This window comes from Papio anubis, chromosome 15, assembly GCF_008728515.1.
Source record: "Papio anubis isolate 15944 chromosome 15, Panubis1.0, whole genome shotgun sequence".
Lineage (NCBI taxonomy): Eukaryota > Metazoa > Chordata > Mammalia > Primates > Cercopithecidae > Papio > Papio anubis.
In genome coordinates this window covers 23735184-23758297 of record NC_044990.1, presented here as the reverse complement: position 1 = coordinate 23758297, position 23114 = coordinate 23735184, and the positions used below count along the sequence as shown (strand labels likewise).

The 23114-nt window shown below is 39.9% G+C and overlaps 1 protein-coding gene across 2 annotated transcripts in view; it reads right to left on the bottom strand.

Moving 5' to 3' along the window:
- Positions 1-23114, bottom strand: part of GTF2F2 (general transcription factor IIF subunit 2) — a 169966-nt gene that overhangs the window by 5731 nt on the left and 141121 nt on the right. For both annotated transcript variants that reach the window (XM_021929602.2, XM_003913831.5), the window contains exon 7: positions 11567-11710. In XM_021929602.2, the coding sequence (XP_021785294.1) occupies positions 11567-11710 (144 nt within the window). The remainder of the gene's footprint in view (positions 1-11566; positions 11711-23114) is intronic.

The following is a 23114-nucleotide window of genomic DNA, read 5'->3' as shown; positions in this document are numbered from 1 at the left end:
TTACAGCAAGTCTGAATGCAGAGAAATAAGGGATAGAACATCACAGCTTTCTTGGAAGGAAATGGCAAGGCACATACTTGACCAAAGAGGTCAAGTGATTAGGATGTTTGTTTGCATTTGTGGGTCAAGTTAAAACTGCAGTGGGCAAAAAGCCAGAAGTCCATGGATCCACTTCCTAATTGGCCCCCAAGACTGAGACAAACCTATGTAGAGTCATAAGGCACAGTAGCCTATTATTTTAGTCTTTTGCTCCTTCCTTCCCTCCCTCCACCCCCTACCATTTCTCATATCTTCTTTTCCTCTCCTGCTCTGTCAAACAAATGGAGGACTTAATCTGCATTTCATCTTATCAGGCATTTCAGTGATAAGCATAATAATAAATCAATTATATCTAAATTTGTAGATGTTCATTAAAAACATACACCTTTGACAGGGAGATGATCACCAACGATTAATGCTTTAAGTAAGTTAACAATATGACCCTGTTAGGGTTCTAGTCACAAAAGCTTCCCAAAATGGTGAGACTGAATATGCAACATGCAAACTTAAACTGATGATGGCACTGATTAATGCAGTCGACAAGGGGAAATGCACTATATGCTTTTTATAAAGTGATCCAACCCCAAGAAGGGCATTATCGATTCTGTGATAATTTCAAAGTATCATTTCATCTTTACATGATTTTTTTGTGAACGACTACAACTCCTTTAAGAGATATCAACAGAACGAAAACTTACTGATGAAGATGTTAGTGACTTCAAGGCACAAAATTCTTCTGTTAAAATATAAACTACACATTAGGAAGAAACTGTGATCAAATGTGATATGGTTTGGATGTGTGTCCTCACCAAAATCTCATATTGAAATGTAATCCCCAGTGTTGGAGGTGAGGCCTGGTGAGAGGTGATTTGATCACGGGTTGGAACTCTCATGAATTAGCACCATCCCTCTGGGTACTGTCCTCACGATAGTGAGTGAGTTCTCCTGCCATCTAGTCGTTTAAAAGTGTGTAGCATGTCCTGCCTCGCTCTCTCACTCCTGCTTTTGCCATGTGACGTGCTTCCACCATGACTGAGTTTCCTGTGGCCTCTCCAGAAGCTGAGCAGATGCCAGTATCATACCGTACAGCCTGCAGAACCATGAGCCAATTAAATCTCTTTTCTTTATAAATTATCCAGTCTTGGGTATTCTGTTACAGCAATGCAAGAATGGCCTAATACAGAAAATGCAATAGACATTTTCACTCACTCACAGGGAAGGTGATGCTAGGAGACTTCTCTGAAACACAGACCATTTCTGCATTTTTCTTCTCCTTTTCTCCTGGTTTCACTTTTTCTTCCCCACTAGATCCTGCCTCCTATCTTCCACTCAGGGTCCCACTGTCTCCATTCCTCCCTGTAAAAACTCTAAGCAGCATACAGATGGGTGACGAAATGGTCACGGTGCAAACCCTACTCCACTTTCCCCCAGCTCTACTTTACTGCTTAATCCAAATCTTGAAAAAGCAATTATTGCGTTAATATTTGTATGCTAGTAAATTATCTCACGTTCGTAACATCTCCTCTGTCTGGCACTGATGAAATGTTTCACGTTTGAATATTGCAGATAAACAAAATTTACTTTCTTTAGGCCAAAACTTTTAATTTTGTTTAAAGACATGCTTCTAAATTGTATTAGGCTGGGCGTGGTGGCTCATGCCTATAATCCCAGCACTTTGGGAGGCCAAGGTGGGTGGATCACCTGAGGTCAGGAGTTTGAGACCAGCCTGGCCAACATAGCAAAATCCTGCCTCTATTAAAAAAAATACAAAATATTTGCCGGGTGTGGTGGTGGGCACCTGTAATCCAAGCTACTTGGGAAGATGAGGCAGAAGAATCGCTTGAACTCGGGAGGCAGAGGTTGCAGTGAGCCAAGATCATGCCATTGCACCCCAGGATGTGCGATAAGAGCGAGACTCTGCCTCAAAAAAAAAAAAAAAAGTCTAGCAGTTCCTCAGAAGGCTAAACAAAGCTACCATGTGACTGAGCAATTCCACTCCCAAGAGATATGAAAACATATATTCACATGGGAATTTGTACACAAATGTTCATAGCACCCTTATTCACAATAGCCCCAAAGTAGAAACAACCCAAACGTCCAACCCAAATGTACCAATGTGTAAACAAAATATGGTATATATACACTATAATATATATTTGCAAACAAAAAGAAATGAAGTACAGTCAGCCTTCCATATTCTTGGGTTACACATCCACGGATTCAACCAATGGCAGATCAAAAATATTCTGATTCTTTTCTTAATGCATCTGTACTGAACATATACAGACATTTTTGGGTCACTATTCCCTAAGCAATATAGTATCACAATTATTTACATAGCATTCACATTGTATTATATATTACAAGTAATCTAAAGATTTAAAGTATACTGGAGGATGCATGTAGGTTATGTATAAAAAAAGATGCTGGAGAGGATGTGGAGAAATAGGAACACTTTTACACTGTTGGTGGTACCATAAACTAGTTCAATGATTGTGGAAGACAGTGTGGCGATTCCTCAAGGATCTAGAACTAGAAATACCATTTGACCCAGCCATCCCATTACTGGGTGTATACCCAAAGGATTATAAGTCATGCTGCTATAAAGACACATGCACACATATGTTTACTGCGGCACTATTCACAATACCAAAGACTTGGAACCAACCCAAATGTCCATCACTGACAGACTGGATTAAAAAATGTGGCACATATACACCATGGAACACTATGCAGCCATAAAAAAGGATGAGTTCATGTCCTTTGTAGGGACATGGATGAAGCTGGAAACCATCATTCTGAGCAAACTATCACAAGGACAGAAAACCAAACACTGCATGTTCTCACTCATAGGTGGAAACTGAACAATGAGATCACTTGGACACAGGGTGGGGAACATCACACACTGGGGCCTATCATGGGGTTGGGGGAGAGGGGAGGGATAGCATTGGGAGAAATACCTAATGTAAATGATGAATTAATGGGTGCAGCACACCAACATGGCACATGTATACATATGTAACAAACCTGCACATTGTGCACATGTACCCTAGAACTTAAAGTATAATAATAATAAAAAGAAAAAACACCATTTTATATCCAGAACTTGATCATCCTTGGATTTTAGTATTTGCAGAAGGTCTCACAGCCAATCTCTCATGAATACTGAGGACAGCTGTACTGGTATGTGCCACAACATGGATAAAACATAAAAATATTATGTCTAAGTTAAAGAGGCCAGGTTTAAGAGATCACATATCCATACATATTAATGTCCAGAGAAAATCTATAGAGACAGAAAGTAACACTAGTGGTTCCCTGTAGGGGAGAGAAAGGAAATGGAGAAAGGAAATGGAGAAGAGACAGGAGTGACTAGTAATGGGTATGAAGTTTCTTTTTAGGGTGATGGAACTGTTCTAAAATTGATTATGGTGTTGGTTGCACAACTCTATGAATATACTAAAGTCCACTGAACTATACTTTTTTTTAAATTTTTTTTTTTGAGACAGGGTCTCCCTCTCCCAGTCATTCAGGCTGGGGTACACTGGCACGATCCGGGCTCACTGCAATCTCTGCCTCCCAAGTAGCCGGGGACTACAGGCACGCGCCACCATGCCTGGCTAATTTTTCAGTTTTTTTTGTGGAGACGGGATTTTGCCATGTTGCCCAGGGCTGGTCTCGAACTCCTGGACTCAAGTGATCTGCCTGCTTTAGCTTCCCAAAGTGCTGGGGATTATAGGTATGAGCCAACGCATCTGGCCTGAACTTATACACTTTTAAGAAAGTATAAATTGGCCAGGCGCGGTGGCTCACGCCTGTAATCCCAACACTTTAGGTGATCAAGGCGGGCAGATCATGTGGTCAGGAGATCGAGATCATCCTGGCTAATACAGTGAAACCCCATCTCTACTAAAAATACAAAAAAATTGGCTAGGTGTGGTGGCATGCACCTGTAATCCCAGCTACTTGGGAGGCTGAGGCAGGAGAACTGCCTGAACCTGGGAGGCGGAGGTTGCAGTGAGTTGAGATAGCGCTACTGTACTCCAGACTGGGTGACTGAGTGAGACTCCATCTCAAAAAATAAAAATAAAAATATAAAAAAAATTTGTGTGTGTGTGTATATATATATATATATATATAATTTGTACTAAAAATAAAAGGTTTTAAATGGAGAGGAAAAAGGGAGGACACTTCAGCTTATAACAACAGATTAAGATGACTATTTTTATTATCCAATTATCTGGGTAAAGTAATATATCCAATAAACAGTGGCTGGCTCTGTATGTTAATCTATAATTGAATTAGCTGTCTTGGGACATTCCAAAAAGAAGAAATGGCTCTGTAATGCCACAATACAGAACTGAAGAAGGCCAGTGCTGACACTACAAGGTCCTCTGCCAGTTGGTTTATCCTCTGGTATTTGAATCCACCTGCTCAGACAGAGAAATGGGAGGCTTTGAACACCAATTCAAAACCACAGAATAATGTTTTCTTAAATGCAGAGCCCAACACAAAGAAAATTATTTCTTTCCTGAGGGAAATTATTTCCATAGAGGTGGCAAGCCTAAAACCAAGTCTTTCTAGTGTATTCAGGAATTAAATAAAACCATCAGCAGACAGTTAATAAGCTTAAAAATTTTAGCCGGGCATGGTGGCGGGTGCCTATAATCCCAGCTGCTCAGGAGGCTGAGACAGGAGAATCACTTGAACCTGGGAAGTGGAGGCTGCAGTGAGCCGAGATCGTGCCATTGCACTCCAGCCTGGGCCACAGAGCAAGACGCCGTCTCCAAAAAAAAAAAAAAAAGGCATATATATATATATTTTACCTCTCTTTAAAATCAAGCCGGACTGGAAGGATGGTATGGAGATTTTATTGGTAAGGGCATTTTTCAGAAAATATAATTTTTGTGGCCTACTGCTTAATTAAAAATTCAATGTAAATTCTATATACAAATAAATACCAAACTTTGTTTACTGGGTACCTATCCCAGATACTGCTCTTATCCATGTAATAATATCTTACATAAAATTCTGACTCATTTGTTTATATTACTAAATTCACCCCAAATTTCACCTCATTCAGGATGAGGTAAAAAGCGAACAAGGGCCAAATGCTGTGGCTCATGCTTGCAATCCCAGCAATTCTGGAGGCTGAGGCAGGAGGACTGCTTGAGGCCAGCAGTTCAAGACCACAGCAAGCAACATAGTAAGACTCTGTCTCCACAAAAATTTTTTAGAAACTTAGCCAGGTGTGGGCCGGGCATGGTGGCTCATGTCTGTAATCCCGGTACTTTGGGAGGCAGAGGTGGGTAGATCACGAGGTCAGGAGTTCAGGACCAGCCTGGCCAAGATGGTGAAACCCCGTCTCTACTTAAAAAATAAGAAAATTAGCCAGGCGTGGTGGCAGGTGCCTGTAATTCCAGCTACTCGGGAGGCTGAGGCAGAGAACTGCTTGATCCCGGGAGGCGGAGGCTGCAGTGAGCCGAGATTGCGCCACTGCACTCCAGCCTGGGCGACATAGTGACACTCTGTCTCAAAAAAAAAAATCAGCCAGGTGTGGTGGGGCATGGCTGTAGTCGTAACTACTCAAGAGGCTGAGGTGGAAGAACTGCTTGAGCCCAAAGGTTGAAGTGACAGTGAGCTATGATCATGCTATGAGCTATGGAGCTATGAGCACTCCAGCCTGGGTCACAGAGCGAGACCCTGTCTCTCTATTATTTATTTATTTTGAGACAGGGTCTCGCTCTGTCACCCAGGCTGGAGTAGAGTGACACAATCTTGGCTTACTGCAAGTTCTGCCTCCTGGGTTCAAGCAATTCTCCTAACCTCAGCCTCCAGAGTAGTTGGGACTACAGGTGTGCACCACCGCTCCCAGCTAATTTTTGCATTTTTTGTAGAGTTGGGGTTTCACTACGTTGTCCAGGCTGGTCTTGAACTCCTGAGCTCAAGCAATCCTCTCACTTCGGCCTCTCAAAGTGCTAGGATTACTCACATGAACCACCTCACCTGTCCAGACCCTGTTTCTAAAAAAAAAGCCAAAACAAAACCATATAAGAAGTTAAAAGGGGAAATGTTACTGTTCCATAATAAAGTTGGTAGTAGATCATTGATCCTTCTATTAAAATCACTATTCAAAAAGAAAGTATTAAAATTTTATAAATGTGATTAAATTTCACCCACTTATAGTCAACACAGTTGACAGTTTATTTTATATCACATTTCATAGTCTAAAACTTTTAATTAAGGCTCTACTTCATAAATTAGCAAATAATTATTTCTTAAAAGCAGTCTTAAAGAGGGCTGTCATTAATCAATATGCTCTGTTGGGAAATTGATTGTCTTTTTTTAAAATATAAAAAAATACATATTTAAAATATAAAAATATAAAAATTTAAAAATAAAAATTTCCAGTTATAGGAAAAATGAAAAGAAAAAAGGAACCAAGTGAATATATGTCAGTGCAAAGCATTATAATAAAAACAGCACTTATTAAGTAGTAGTAAATTTGAGAATAAGCTTCAAACATTAAAAACACCTATTTTTCCTTTTGGAGTAGAAACTGAACTAAGATAAAGCTTAAATTCTACACTCTACATATTCTACATACCTGGTTTAGGATTAATGATGATGATTCTTAATAATATAGAAATTAGAAAGCAGCCTGCCTGATGGGCAGATCACCTGAGGTCAGGAGTTTGAGACCAACCTGGCCAACATGGCAAAACCCCGTCTCTACTAAAAAATACAAATATTAGCCAGGCATGGTGGTGCATGTCTGTAGTCCCACCTACTTGGGGGCGCTGAGGCAGGAGAATTTCTTGAACCCGGGAGGCGGAGGTTGCAGTGAGCTGAGATCGTGCCACTGCACTCAAGCTTGAGGACAGAGCAAGACTCTGTCTCAAGAAAGAAAAAAAAAAAAAAATTAGCTGGGTGTGGTGGTGGGCGCCTGTAATCCCAGCTACTCGGAAGGCTGAGGCAGAAGAATTGCCTGAACTGGGAGGTGGAGGTTGCAGTGATCCGAGATTGTACCACTGCACTCTAGCCTGGGCAACAGAGCAAGACTATCTCAAAAAAAATAAAAAATAAATAAAAATAAATAAATAAAAGAAAAGAAATAAAAACAAAAATAAAAATAAACTTTTCTGAATCCTGAACTGAAATTGGGTAGGTGGTGCAAAAGGAAATTAAGTGGTCCAGTTCTAATCAGGGCTAGTTTTCAATGACACTTTTTAATACAAGTATGCTGTAGAGGAACACTGGTAAATGAACACTGTTAGACAGAAAACAGAGTGTTGAAGCTCAAAGTGGTATTGGCAGTTTGGTGTTTCAAAGGGAGCAATTAGATAAAAGTTTTTCATGATTTGTATCTTCAAAGGAAATGCTGTAAATGCTTCTATTTGACAGATAAAACAAAATGTGAAAAAAGCTAGACATAACCCATTCAAGGTTAAAAACCAGAGTACCAGGAGAAATAACAGGCCTCCTGAAATCTTCTATTTTTAAGGGGGAAAAATCCAGAAGTTAAACCCTATAAAAATATCTGGTATGGTTTGTATATCTGTCCCTTCTAACACTCACGTTAAACTTAATTCCCAATGTGGCAGTAGTAAGAACTGGGCCTTTGAGAGGTGACTAGGTCATGGGGGTTCTGCCCATTCATAGATTAATGGGTTATCATGGGAGTGGGATTGGTGGATTTATAAAAAGAGGAAGAGGAAGAGGAAGAGGAAGAGAGACCTGAGCTGGCACACTCAGCCTCCTCACTATGTGATGTCCTGTGCTGCCTCAGGGCTCTGCAGAGTCCCCACCAGCAAAAGCCTCTTACCAGATGTGGTCCTTTGACCCAGGACTTCTTAGCCTCCAAAATTTTAAGAAACAAATTCTTTTGCTTTAAAATTGCCCAGCTTCAGGTATTCTATCATAAGTAACAAAAAACAGACTAAGATAATATCTCTTTAAATGGATACTATGTCCCTGACTTTACATCAGTTACCACAGCTTGGCCTCCTTGATGAGTAACTTCCTTTTTTTTTTTGAGACTGAGTCTCACCTCTGCCACCCAGGCTGGAAGTGCAGTGGCACAATCTTGGCTCACTGCAAGTTCCACCTCCTGGGTTCACGCCATTCTCCTGCCTCAGCCTCCTGAGTAGTTGGGACTACAGGCACCCGCCATCATGCCCAGCTAATTTTTTGTATTTTTAGTAGAGACAGGGTTTCACCATGTTAGCCAGGATGGTCTCGATCTCCTGACTTTGTGATCTGCCCACCTCGGCTCCCAAATTGCTAGGATTACAGGCGTGAATCACCGCGCCCGGCCCTCGATGAGTAACTTTCACTCTTTCTAGTTGCTTATGTAAGTAAGCCACATACTGGCAAATGAGAGAAAAAGACGGGACCTAAGCACAGTTTCTCTAGCCAATAATTTTGCTTATAGAAATGAAGGTTTTAGCCAGGAACAGTAGCTCACGGGTAATCTCAGCACTTTGGGAGGCTGAGGCATGTAGATCACCTGAGGTCAGGAGTTCAAGACCAGCCTGGCCAACATGGTGAAACGTCGTCTCTACTAAAAATACAAAAATTAGCCAGGTGTGGTGGTGGGTGCCTATAATCCCAGCTACTCAGGAGGCTGAGGCAGGAGAATCGCTTGAACCTGGCAGGTGGCAGTTGCAGTGAGCAGAGATTGTGCCATTGTACTCCAGCCTGGGCAACAAGAGCAAAATTCCATCTCAAAAACAAACAACCAACCCCCTCCCCCGCAAAAAAAAATTATAATTTGAACATACTGGCAAATTTTATATTATTACATATGTTAAGTGAACTAAATATTAAATATATAAGTAATGTATTAAATGTATTTAAGTACTTTGTCCAGGACTATTTGGCTAAATGGTAGAGCCGGGACTTGAATTGAGATCTCATACTCCAAATCCAGGGTTCTTTCTATTATACCAGGACATCCCTTTTCCTGGACCACAGATCTTCATGCTAGAATAGATTCCTCAAGTCTCTTGGGTACTGATGACCATTAGTACAGATTCACTTATGTCCTGGGATCCTTCTAAAGGGGGATAGTTGCCTACTTGGGGGAGAGCTAGGCTTTGGCAATTTTCTTTCCCAGTCAATGGACTGGAATCCATGCTGACCACTTCCTGCCCTCTCCTCTAGGTGGAGGTAACCCTACCTCTGGCCTACACCCAGCCTGGGGAAGGCATTCCACACTTTCTTGGCACTCTTTCCCCCAACTTCACTATAAATGACGTGAGAGGCCTGCCAAAATCCATCTGAAGAAAATATGGTGGGCCCTTGGAGACTGAGGACTTTCTTTTTTCAAATCAATTCATGAGATATTTACTGAATTTTTACCATATTTTACACTATGGGGTATATGAATATTTAGGGACAGGAATAGCACACAACTCTGCCTTCAAGAATCTTATGTTTATTGAGGCAATTTAGTCTCTAAATAATAAAACTATTATTTAAAAAGTTAGTTTCAATATCAGTGGCTTGTATGAGAATTTGATACAAACTATGGATGATATGTTCCCCAGAAAAATCCATATATTTTTGCACATATTCAGGATATTCAGGAACTTAATGGATCCCCTGAAGTCCACCCACTGGTTAGGAATTAAGAAGTTCTGTTGTAAGAGATTCACTGAGTACTACCATATAAAAAATATCTTTTTTTTTTTTTTTTTTTTTTGAGACGGAGTCTCGCTCTGTCGCCCAGGCTGGAGTGCAGTGGCGCGATCTCGGCTCACTGCAAGCTCCACCTCCCGGGCTCACGCCATTCTCCCGCCTCAGCCTCCGAGTAGCTGGGACTACAGGCGCCCGCCACCACGCCCGGCTAGTTTTTTGTATTTTTAGTAGAGACGGGGTTTCACCATGTTAGCCAGGATGGTCTCGATCTCCTGACCTCGTGATCCACCCGCCTCGGCCTCCCAAAGTGCTGGGATTACAGGCTTGAGCCACCGCGCCCGGCCATAAAAAATATCTTAACCAAAACCAAAAGACATACTAGTAATCCTTTTTCTTTGATGCAAAATGAATAAACCTTATATCCCATGTGAAGGCAAAGAAACTTTTCCCTAATCATCTGAATGCCCCTCTACAAGTGATTATTTTCCATATCTAATTTTTTGTGTTTAATTCCATGAGAATCTCTTGTCTGTTTTCAGAGTTTCTGGAATGGTCTTTACATACAGATGTATATATACATATACACACACAAAGATAAATTTCATTAAAACAGAAGAAACACAGCTTGGCTAATGAATTAGTGTATTTCAAAAAAATTTTTTAATCTAGCTTAGAATGCTGTTTCTAAGGCTTTGATGCCAAAGGGAGTGAAGTCATTGGGATGAATTGATAATACTGCACCATGAACACTTTCTTCTGATTAAAAAGTAAATCTTTTGGAATTTAAATTTTTTAACAAAAAGTGAAAGGTTGATGTACAATGGTAAAGAAATCTCTGCAGAAGAAACTGTATAATGAACACTAAAATTTCATAACTAATTTCCTAAAGCTTTGTATAAATTTTAAAAAATCAAGTTATTTCACAAATAGGTTATTTGGTTATGTTAAGATTTTTAAAAAATTGGTTATTTTGTTACATATTCTGAATCAAATAAATGGAGCAGCAAGAATCAACATATTCTTGAGTATACTGGCAGAGTGGACAAAATGGTAAAGCAAATGAGATAAAAAGAGTTTCCATTCAATTTTCTGAAACCTATAAGTAAATACTTAATCTGATACTGTGGTAACATACGGTGGAGAAAGTTAAATGGAAAACAATGTGACTCAAAGACTAGAGAAAGAATTTGGATTTCTTATTGTTACTATCATTTTAAATGGATTATTAATGCAAATTACTAGTAAATGCACAAAAGCCTAGAGAAGAGATAAAAATGACTATTTATAAAACAAAGATAAACTTTCTAAAATACCAATTTGTTAAATTTGTCCTTAAAAATGGGGAACAGGCCAACCTAATCACAATCTCTGCAAGCATAATGAAGTGCAGTTCAGCTCAGGTTTAAAAGGACCTACTTAGATTCTAATTAAAAAAAAAAAAAAATCCACAGAGAACAATCCACAAGACAGGGATAAACCCTCCCACAATGACAAAACAGTATAGTTCTTTCAAGAATGTGATTCTTCTATGAGGCACATTTTCCAAAAAAAGGGAAGGAGTTAAGCTTTTTCAGAGGAAGACAGGGAAACAAAATAAAGACCAGAAATGCTATCAACAGATTTCAGGCTTAATGTCAAGAATAAATGAACACGAGGACAACTTCTTTTCTTCATAAAGAATTGTTGATATTAAGTGCACTAAAATCTAAAATAAAAACTGATGTTACCAAAAAATGGCTGCATTAAGGCATCTTTTCTGACTGTTGTCATAAAATTTGTCATTAGCATAGGTAAATATGAATGAAACCATGTATGATACACTTTCAGTAATGTCATGTTAATGAAGGAGGGCATATTCAAAGGATGAGTATGAACATATACATACCACAGGTTGTTTTGTGATGTCCACCAAGTCCTTAAGATTATAGTACTGATGTTTCTCAAAGGCTGAAAATAGCATGTCTAAAACATGTTGTTTATCAGCTCGAGCTCGCTTTCCGTCTTCTTTCTTTTTCCTTTCATATTCAATCTATATGCAAACAGCAAAGGAAATAAAAGCATCAATTCAACATGCTCACTCTGAAACACAGGTATTCTCTCTCTCTCTCTTTTTTTTTTGAGACAGAGTTTTGCTCTTGTTGCCCAGGCTGGAGTGCAGTGGCATGATCTCAGCTCACTGTAACCTCTGCCTCCTGGGTTCAAGCGATTCTCTTGCCTCAGCCTCCCAAGTAGCTGGGATTATAGGTGCCCGCCACCACACCTGGCTGATTTTTTGTATTTTTTTTTTTTTTTTTTTGAGACAGTCTCTCGCTCTGTCGCTCAGGCTGGAGGGCAGTGGCGCGATCTCGGCTCACTGCAAGCTCCGCCTCCCGGCTTCACGCCATTCTCCTGCCTCAGCCTCCTGAGTAGCTGGGACTACAGGCACCCGCCACCATGCCCGGCTAATTTTTTGTATTTTTGGTAGACACGGGGTTTCATCATGTTGGCCAGAGTGGCCTGGAACTCCTGACCTCAGGTGATCCACCCGCCTCAGCCTCCCAAAGTGTCGGGATATCAGGTGTGAGACACCACACTTGCCCAGGCATTCTCTTTTTAATCATTCATTAATGACTAGATTTTAAGTTTCGAGGCAGCAGGCCTCTGAACAGTACTTCAGAACCTGGGACCTGTTACTCCTAGGGGTCCCCATATCTTTAAGGCTCTAAATTAGTAATAATTCCAGTCACTTTCATTATCCCCTCAAGTTTTATGTAACGCGTAATGTGCCCATTTCCCCCCAAAAAGGCCTTTTGCCAAAATTATATCAATTCAGTGTGGTTAACTGGTTAGCTTGTGTTGATCGAAAACTCTAACTTGTAGTTCTTTGGTTTTTGATTAACAGTAAAACAGTTTATTGAACAGATGCAGTGTCGTAGGTCACATCTTTCAAACGTGGGGTTCTTGGAGGCAGGCAGATCATAGAACAGGTTCTTTTTTTTTTTTCTTTTTGAGACGGAGTCTTGCTCTGTCACCCAGGCTGGAGTGCAGTGGCCGGATCTCGGCTCACTGCAAGCTCCGCCTCCCGGGTTCATGCCATTCTCCTGCCTCAGCCTCCCGAGTAGCTGGGACTACAGGCACCCGCCACCTCGCCCGGCTAGTTTTTTGTAATTTTTAGTAGAGATGGGGTTTCACCGCGTTAGCCAGGATGGTCTCGATCTCCTGACCTCGTGATCCGCCCGTCTCGGCCTCCCGAAGTGCTGGGATTACAGGCTTGAGCCACCGCGCCCGGCCAGAACAGGTTCTTTACGGAGTGAAAAGTTCGGGAAGCATTGGTAAAAAGAAAAGGACATGGACCTTTTCTCATCCTGACCCTGTGCAACCTCCTTGAACCTGTTTCTCTTCCCATACAATAAAGTTAGTTTAACAAGAGAAAGGACTAAGTATATACTTATCACCTCAGGCACAAGCAAAACATTTTTCTGAAATTCCCATTTAAAACTTCATGTGACCTCTAAATTGACCTGTATAATACATCTTTATTTTTAACATGGAAATAAAAAACAGAGTATCTCCTGTCCAAATAAAAATGACCATGTGTTATGTTTATCTTGTAGTTTTGTGTACCTCCATGCATGCCAGCTTAAAAAGCAGTGGTACTAACACAATGAAGAAGTTCCCTCCTACTGTTACCATCCTAGAACTGTTCATTTGTAAAACATTACTCTTTTTACTGAAAATATGCAAGCTCTGTTCAATTACTTAGTTAATTGAGACATTTGTTTGTTTGTTTTTAGGAACACTTCACTTGTATAAACCATCAGAAACTCGTTGAAGGGGCCAACCTGGTGAAGAAAGCATCAATAAGCTGGGTGGAAACTGCCAGAGAATAATGTCCTGTGTGTCAGCTGGAATAATTATAATCTGGGGACTAGCTTCAAAAACAATGAAATACATTTCAAAACTTACAAATAAATTGTTCCATAAATTTCAGCCTCAGGTAGTTAGGCTTACTCTATTTTAACAATAAGGATTTGTTATAAAGGATAACATTTAGTTTCTACTGATTTATTGATATTAAAACTAAAAATACATCTTATGAGAGACTGTCAAATTAGTGGTAAAAGGTAACTCTGACAACCTTGAGTATCTACTTTTTAGTTAAATAAAGGTAGGAGTGAGACAAAGGGAAAGGACTCGATCTTCATTTTTTGATATGTACGAACTGGGAATAAAATTCCAACTCCACTGAGCTTCAGCAGATTAAGCATGACGATATGCTAGGCATTGTGCTGAGATATGGGTGTGCTAAGATATGGAGACAGTAAGACAGCCTTCTCTTTCTAAAATGGCTTTACATGGATTACAATGATTAGAGAGGGGAGGGCCTTGAACGTTTTAAATGCAGTAATGGACAAAGAGCTACCTAGGACAAGATCATCATGCTGAAAAAAAAATGCAAATGAATGACATAGATTGTATTGTTGGGGAAGACTGAAATCCAGCCAGTTTCAAATTTTTTTTTTTTTTTTTTTGAGATGGAGTCTTGCTCTGTTGCCCAGACTGGAGTGCAGTGGTGCAATCTCGGCTCACCACAACCTCCACCTCCTCAGTTCAAGCCATTCTCCTGCCTCAGCCTCTGGAGTAGCTGGGATTACAGGTGTGCCCGACCATGCCTGGCTAACTTTTGTATTTTTAGTAGAGACGGGGTTTCACTATGTTGGCCAGGCTGGTCTTGAACTCCTAACCTCGTGATCCGCCCGCCTCAGTCTCCCAAAGTGCTGGGATTGCAGGCACGACCCACCATGCCTGGCCTCAGTCTCAAGTTAAATTCAGGAAATAGCAAAGAGAACTGATGATATACTGTTTCTACCTTCAGTAGGCTGTTGTGTAAAATCACTGGAGAAGCTAGGAAGTTTAACAAGAAAAATGTTTTCAAATAAGCCCACTGGTAAAGCAAGATGACCTACTTTACAGAGGGCACACATTCTAGTTGGCTGTGGAGAGAAAACTTTTTAAATGTTGTTGTCAAACTGTCCCAACCCAGAGTCACGTGTCAGATGCAAGAGGACCTGAATCAAAGGTACAAATTAAGAATTAGAAAAGAACTTTAAAATCAATACTAGGGATAAGAGTAAGGGTCAGATTAAGTTGTAATTAGTAATGTTAATGAATAGTAAGAAAATTACCGAATTCTACCCAGATTTTTCAAAAAATCACGGGGCCAGGCGCGATGGCTCACTCCTATAATCCCAGCACTTTGAGAGGACAAAGCAGGCGGATTGTTTGAGGTCAGGAGTTCAAGACCAGCATGGCCAAGTCTCTGCTAAAAATACAAAAAAATTAGCTGGGCGTGGTGGCACACGCCTGTATTCCCAGCTACAGATTCTGAGGCTGAGGCAGCAGAATCGCTTGAATCCAGGAGATGGAGGTTGCAGTAAGCCAAGATTGTGCCACTACACTCCAGTCTTAGCAACAGAGTGACTCTGTCTCAAAAAAAAAAAAAGAAAAAAAATAATGGTTTACATGCTTCAATCTCAAATTGAAGTTAATGTTAAAACTAGAAAAACAGACTAAAAATATATGCTTATCTTTCTGTGCTAACCATGTACATCACTGGTTTAATTCCTGGGGGTACTGCAGCCTACCTCTACACTTGCCTAGTAAACAAAAACTTTTTTTTTTTACACTCCAAAATATTTCTTAATTGTTTACTTATCAAGATAAACTCTTTCTCAGCCTACATATTCATGTTTCATAGTTCCTGAACACAAGTCAGTGACAAACTTCCATGTGATTCAATCCAAGCAAATTTTTTATATTCCCAAACCACTTTGCACTCAAAGATACCAGCCTTCCTCATGGCCTCAATATCTTTCATGGAATCCTAATTTCTGCAGAAATCTGCATATGCCTTATTTCTTGGTTCACCACAGCAAACTTAGAGAGAGCTGCAATCCCCAGGGATACAATGAATGCTCCAACAACATAAAACCTCAGATGCAAGGTGTTTGGTATCATCAAAGCACTGGAAACCATGGTAGTTACTGTCCTTGACAGGTATATGTCAATCTTAAGTAATGAGATTCAGAAAATAACTGTACAGTTTATTCGAGCCCAGAGCTTGAGGATAGCCACGCAGAAGCATAGTTTCAAGGTACCCTGACGATACAATCTGTAGTAAACAAAAACTCTTAAAAATGTAGTCTGAAGGCTGGGCGTGGTGGCTCAGGCCTGTAATCCCAGCACTTGGGGAGGCCGAGGTGGGTGGATCACGAGGTCAGGAGATCGAGACCATCCTGGCTACACGGTAAAACCCTGTCTCTACTAAAAATACAAAAAATTAGCCGGGCATGGTGGCGGGGACCTGTAGTCCTATCTACTTGGGAGGCTAAGGCAGGAGAATGGTGTGAACCCGGGAGGCGGAGCCTGCAGAGAGCCGAGATCGCACCACTGCGCTCCAGTCTTGGTCACAGAGCAAGACTCTGTCTCAAAAAAAAAAAAAAAAAGTAGTCTGAAAACTCAGACATACAAAACAACGATAGCAATAACAAAACAGAAACATTCTTATTAGAGAAATTTAAGTACTTTAAAATTAATCCCACATTTATTTAAATTTATTTAAAAATAAAAACAGGGCCGGGCACGGTGGCTCAAGCCTGTAATCCCAGCACTTTGGGAGGGCGAGGCAGGCGGATCACGAGGTAGGGAGATCAAGATTATCCTGGCTAACACGGTGAAATCCCGTCTCTACTAAAAATACAAAAAATATTAGCTGGGTGTGGTGGCAGGTGCCTGTAGTCCCAGCTACTCGGGAGGCTGAGGCAGGAGAATGGCGTGAACCCAGGAGGTGGGGCTTGAAGTGAGCCGAGATCGCTCCACTGCACTCCAGCCTGGGCAACAGAGCAAGACTCCATCTCAAAAATAGATAAATAAATAAAAATAAATAAATAAAAACGGAACATCTCTTTAATGTCCTCAGGGCCTGTTTAACTATGGGATAATTTATAGAAGATTGTTTTAAAACAAAATTTATGGCCACACATGGTGGCTCACACCTGTAATCCCAGTGCTCTGCCAGGCCAAGATGGGAGGATCACTTGAGACCAAGAGTTTGAGACTAGCCTGGGCAATAAAGTGAGACCCATCGCTACAAAATTAGCCATGAACAAGCCTGTAGTTCCAGCTACTCAGGAGGCTAAGGCAGGAGGATTACTTGAGCCCAAGAAGTTGAGGTTGTAATGAGCTATGAGCATGCCACTCATGCACTCCAGCCTAGGCAACAGAGTGAGATTCTGTCTCTAAGAAAATAAATAAATAACAAAATAAAGATTAGGCCAGGCGCAGTGGCTCACACCTGTAATCCCAGCACTTTGGGAGGCCAGGGTGGGTGGATTGCTTGAGCTCAGGAGTTCAAGACCAGCCTGGGCAACATGGCAAAACCCAGCCTCTACAAAAATTACAAAAATTAGCCAGGCGTGGTGGCACTCACCTGTAGTCCCAGCTCTTTGGGAGGCTGAAGTGGGAGGATCACTTGAGCCCAGGAGACAGGAGCTGCAGTGAGCTCAGAATGCACCAATGCACTCCAGTCTGGGCAACAGAGTGACACCCTGTCTCAAAAATAAAATACAGATTTAACTAATACTGTACTACAAAAATATTATTGTTTTAATTTAATTAGTTAACTAATTAATTTTAGAGATAGGATCTCACTCTGTCGCCCAGGCTAGAGTGCAGTGGTGTGATCATAGCTCATTGCAGCCTCAACCTCCTGGGATCAAATTATTCTCCTGCCTCAGCCTCCCAACTAGCTGGAACTACAGGGGTATGACACCAAACCCAGCCAATTAAAAAAATTTTTTTGAAGAGATAGGGTCTGGCTATACTGCCCAGGCTGGTCGCAAACTCCTGGCCTCAACTGATCTTCTAACCTTGACATCCTAAAGTGCTAGAATTACAGGCATGACCCACTGCAACCAGCCATTAAATTTTTTTTTGATAATGTCTAAGATAGGCTCATAACCCAAATTCTGCTCTGTGGTATCAGATAAGTAGTTTCAGTGTATGTGTAATTATCAAAGGGGATTTAAATGATTTCCATGGCCATTAAGTTGTTAATAAACTTATAGTTAGGACAAAACCAAGGTCACTGAGGTAATTTTTTAAAATTAAACAGTGCAGAAATGATAATCTTAATACTATATTCACAACTTGACACTACAAATAAACTTAACTGTACAAATAAACTACCAATGATATGAACTATTCTCTTTAGGAGAAGATTGCAGTTTTGAGATAATGTTATTTCTTCTCTTTTTAGCTCTTTGTCTTTTGGGCATTTTGTTTCTCAGTGGAGCTCAGGCACTGTAAGGAAATGATATTAAAGCAGTCAGATATCTAACTTGTTGGCAGCCACTAAAAATCTTAGTAAGACTGGAGTAGAAACAGCTTTTATATTGTGTGAATTTTAATTACCAATCTTCTATCCAATGATCACAGACCACTGTGCAACTGCCTGTACAGAAATAAATGTCAATTCAGAAAGCACTTTAGTCTTCAGTTACAAATTTTTACCAAAATATCCATCATATACAATTAATTTTCACAACAGAACACAAATTATTGTTTTTTTTTTTTTGAGATGGAGTCTTGCTTTGTCGCCCAGGCTGGAGTGCAGTGGTGCAATCTTGGCTCTCTGCAACTTCAGCCTCCCAGGTTCAAGTGATTATCCTGCCTCAGCCTCCCAAGTAGCTGGGACTACAGACGCGTGCCACCACACCTGGCTAATTTTTTGTATTTTTAGTAGAGAAAGGGTTTCACCATGTTAGCCAGGATGGTCTTGATCTCCTGACCTCATGATCCGCCCACCACGGCTTCCCAAAGTGCTGGGATTATTGGCTTGAGCCACCGTGCCTGGCCCCCCAACCTTTTTTTTTTTTTGAGATGGGGTCTCACTCTACTGCCCAGGCTGGAGTGCAGTGGTGCAATCTAACCTCACCGCAGCCTCCGCCTCCCATGTTCAAGTGATCCTCCTGCCTCAGCCTCTTGAATAGCTGAGATTACAGGCGTGTGCAATCTGAGATTACCTGGCTAATTTTTGTATTTTTATTAGAGACAGGTTTCACCATGTTGGCCAGGTTGGTTTCAACAGTGACATGCCACCAGACCCAGTCAATTAAAAATTTTTTTTTGAAGAGATAGGTCTGGCTATACTGCCCAGGCTGGTCTGAAACTCAAGGCTGGTCTCAAACTCAAGTGATCCACCCGCCTCAGCCTCGGAAAGCGCTGGGATTACAGGCGTGAGCAACTACACCAGTCTATTCTTGACTAAAATGCAACCAAATGTTGAAAATCCTTTGTGGATGTGGTATATAGATGTTCAACCATCATTACTGGAACTGTAATCACTGACTAAAATTATAAATGCCACCCACTACCAATTAAAATTTATAATACAGACATCTATAAATTTCTAGATTATTGTTTGCAGAAATACTTTGTTTTGTCAAGGCAGTCTTTGTAAAGGCTTTTAACTTTTGAAGTGAGCATGACAGCTGTGAATATCATGGTTCTGCATGTTAAATCCCTATGAGAGATTATTCCCCCTCCCCTCAACTAATGCTTCTATTTCTGCCTAGGGTGTCATTATCTCTTGGGAGGAAATTATTTCTTTAGAATTGGTCAGTCCTTTGTGTGCAAATTCAAACGGAAAAAGCATGTAGTATACTTATACTATATATTATAACAGGCAAATATTACTGAAAAGCCCTAATGATACAGTCCTACAAACATCCTTTTTATTCAGGAAAATTCAAATTTATGCATAGAACTTTAAAAGATTAACCACTCAAACCCCAAATCTTAGTTCTGCAGACTAACAGTCCGCTGCCACACTGAAGGAAATAGAGTATATATGCATGCAAATGAATTTCCTTTCTAGTTCCTGGGGCTTTACCTCAACTTACCAGTTTACTAGGTAAGCTTTTCTTTTTTCTCTCTTACCCATCTGAGCATAGTTAAGGTTTTCAAGTTCTTTCTGGCCAAGAGCTTTTACCAGAAATTTAAAAAAAAAAAGAAGAGAGAGAGAGAGAGAGAAAACTTATTTTTTCAAATTGTGGGGCAGAAATTCTAACAAAAATAAGAAAATATTAATTCCTTTTAAAAGTTCTAGGTTTGCTAGAAAGAGGTTTCCTCCCAAGTACCATTATTAAACACCCTAAACAGGAGATGGCAGAACTATAAAAAGTTCTCATCTCTTTGGATCAGTGGCTGTATACTAGAATTACCCAAGAAGTTTAAAAACTTAAGATGGCTGGCCTCCCCATTAGATTAACCAAATCAATTTCTGAGGGTATTTTTTTTTTCTTTTTTTTGAGATGGAGTTTCGCTCTTGTTGTCCAGGCTGGAGTGCAGAGGCGTGACCTTGGCTCACTGCAACCTCCGCCTCCTGGGTTCAAGCAATTCTCCTGCCTCAGCCTCCCAAGTAGCTGGGATTATAGGCATGTGCCACCATACCCGGCTAATTTTGTAGTTTTAGTAGACATGGGGTTTCACCAGGTTGGTCAGGCTGGTCTCGAACTTATGCCCTCAGGTAATCCACCTGCCTCGGCCTCCCTAATGCTGGGATTACAGGCATGAGCCACTGCACCTGGCCTATTTTTCTGCTTTAAAAGCTTCCCAGGTGATTCTAGCATACAGCAACATTGAAAACAAATGTCTAGACAACAGAGGACATGATTCCTTATGAGAAGAGAAGGAATTCCTTATGAGAAAGGTTATAAGAGGCCATGGAATACATAAAAGAATGCTATGAAATTTACATAGGCTAGATGCGATGTTCACAAAGTCAACCAGAACACACATACAGAGTCACCCTTACTTGGAATCAAAGTTGGAGGGAGTTGCAAAGAACCTTACGCATCAGCTGACTCTATACTTTGATTATACACCTCTGTGAGCAAAAAGCTTAAAGCATGAACTACGCATATATCTCTTTATAAACTGACAAATGTACCTACTATATTTATAAATAGACACTAGAAGCATACACAAGATAAAATATTTTAAGGGGATGAAAGAATGTACATAATTTTAAGAGTAAGTTTTGGCAAAACTACAAAATACCTTTACGTTTTGCTCTCAAAATATCATGATTTGTCTTCATGTTCTGTGTGCTTAGTTTTTAAATGCATTGCACACTGCGATAGCTTTGTCTCAGCAATAGCTAATATAACAAGGTACAACACCCACAAAGGTCAAGGGTCACTTTGCCAGTTATTTTGCAACAAGTCTTCAGCTCTAGCCTTGGTGTTAAGGGCAGGGTGGCAGGAGATCTGCAGGCTACATTTCCAAGATTCCCTTGCTAGAGGGTTTCCAGCTGGGGTTCTGCCAATAGGAGAATGAAATTGGGAGGGAGGGAGATTTTTCTTCTTTTTTTTGTATTGCAGGAGCACCTCCGCAGCAGCTTCCTGATCTCTTCTCCCTTTTGCAACTTCAGCCCATCCATTTGGTATTCATAAATCATTCGTAACCAGCTCCCTACATTACATTCTTTTCTGCTTGGAATATCTAGAGTTGTTTTTGATTCCACCATAGACACTAACTGAGTCATCATTAAAGACAGGGCATGACAAGCCATATTTAAAATGATACTGATAATTTCCTTTTTGGAAGGGCCAAGTTCTTTTCAGATCTGATTACGTCATCACTGTTTGTCACCTCAAAGATTGGCTGATAAACCATTTTTAGAAGCAAGAGAAGTTCAGTTTTTTCACTTTCTTGTTCACATGTTTGGTTTATTAGTATTATCTCTAATTGACAGTTTCTCTGCAGAAATCTTTTAAAGCCATTTGTTCATTTATTGAGACTGAGTTTAGTTAATAATAGATACTATAATCTGTAAACCTCTGAATTGAGCACCAATGCTAAAAAGCTAAAAGCAAATGAAAACATGAAGGCACAACGCTCAACCCCTCTGTCCTGTCCCATTTCCACTCTTCTGCTGAAAAATGACCGATTAGCACATGGGCTGCAAAAAGATGCCAGGGTCAATCTACATAGTATTTCTAAAGCTCAATTTCTTTCTTTTATAAGGTGCCAAACAAGATAAATATAAGTTATAATATAATAAATATGTTTTATAATAATATAAATAATTTTCCCCCTCACCCAGTGGGCCCTCTAGTAAACCATTCTTTGACATCTCCATTTTTTCCCACTGTCTGTTTTCACTACTTCAAAGAATGGGGGAAATTTGATGTTCAAATGTTTATAAATGCAGGATTAAACAAATTCCTAAAGCCTCCCTATCTTGAGTATATTAAAGTGAAATGTCAATTTAAGAGGAGGATATAATCAGAAACTACAAGTTCTTTAAACACAGAATCCTTTTTACATGACTTTCTCACCTAGTTAATGTTACAAAATATTTACTGTGGAAAATGCTGACCTACATGAACTGATTCAAATTTCAGACACTTAATGAAGATTTAAGGTACAGGAAATGCCACTTAGGGAAAAAAACTGACATGTCATATCCTAGTAAGAAGATGGTTTTCAGGGGTGCGATTTCAATGGAGTATTCTAAGAGATAAAAATAATCATATAATTCTTTTTGGCTCAGTAGATGGTTTCTGAATGACAAGTATGACAGATACTATACCCAGATAGTTTGTGAACTAAAAAGATAAAGCTGAATTTAATTCTTAGAATAGCTCCAAGAACAAAATTGGATATTTTCTCTACATATATACAGGTAAATTCACCTATGTGCCATAGGTGGGTGAAAAGCTGTGGATAAATGCAAGGTTTCTTTCTGACCAAACGTAGGAACATCGTTTTGCAAATACATATGCAATTTCCCAGTCCCTCTTTCACTTTTTTGTACAATTTTTAAAAATATTTTTATTCTGAAAATTGCATTCAAAGAAGCTCAACTGTTAAAATGAAACACTGAGCTTCATGTTTATATAGCTTTATCTGGCAAGACTTTCAAAACATTTCAACATTATATTGAGTTAAAATTTTTTATTAAAAGTCTTTATTATGTTTCCTCTAAATCATTCTTGCTGTGTTCACTTATGTTTCTCAATCTTTAAAAGTCAATGTCCTCTTCTAATAAATAACAAAAATGTTATATTCTTTCTATAGTTGGTATTACACTACAACACTGAATATGTTTTTTAAAGCTATGCAGGTGCCCATCCTGGTTTACTCCCAAAAAAATAGTGATTAAACATTCAAATGCAATGTGGTAGATTATAGTCAATCTCTGTATGTAAAAATCTTAAAGACTCATTACTATAATGACTTATTTTCACTATGACAACCTTAACAAAGGTTGATATCTTGAACTAAAATGTCACTTAATGTTAATTATCTTTATAGAGGGTGCTATAGCTTTATATAATAAGGAGTTCACAATGTAACATGTTTCTACTTACTTTATTCACCAGGGG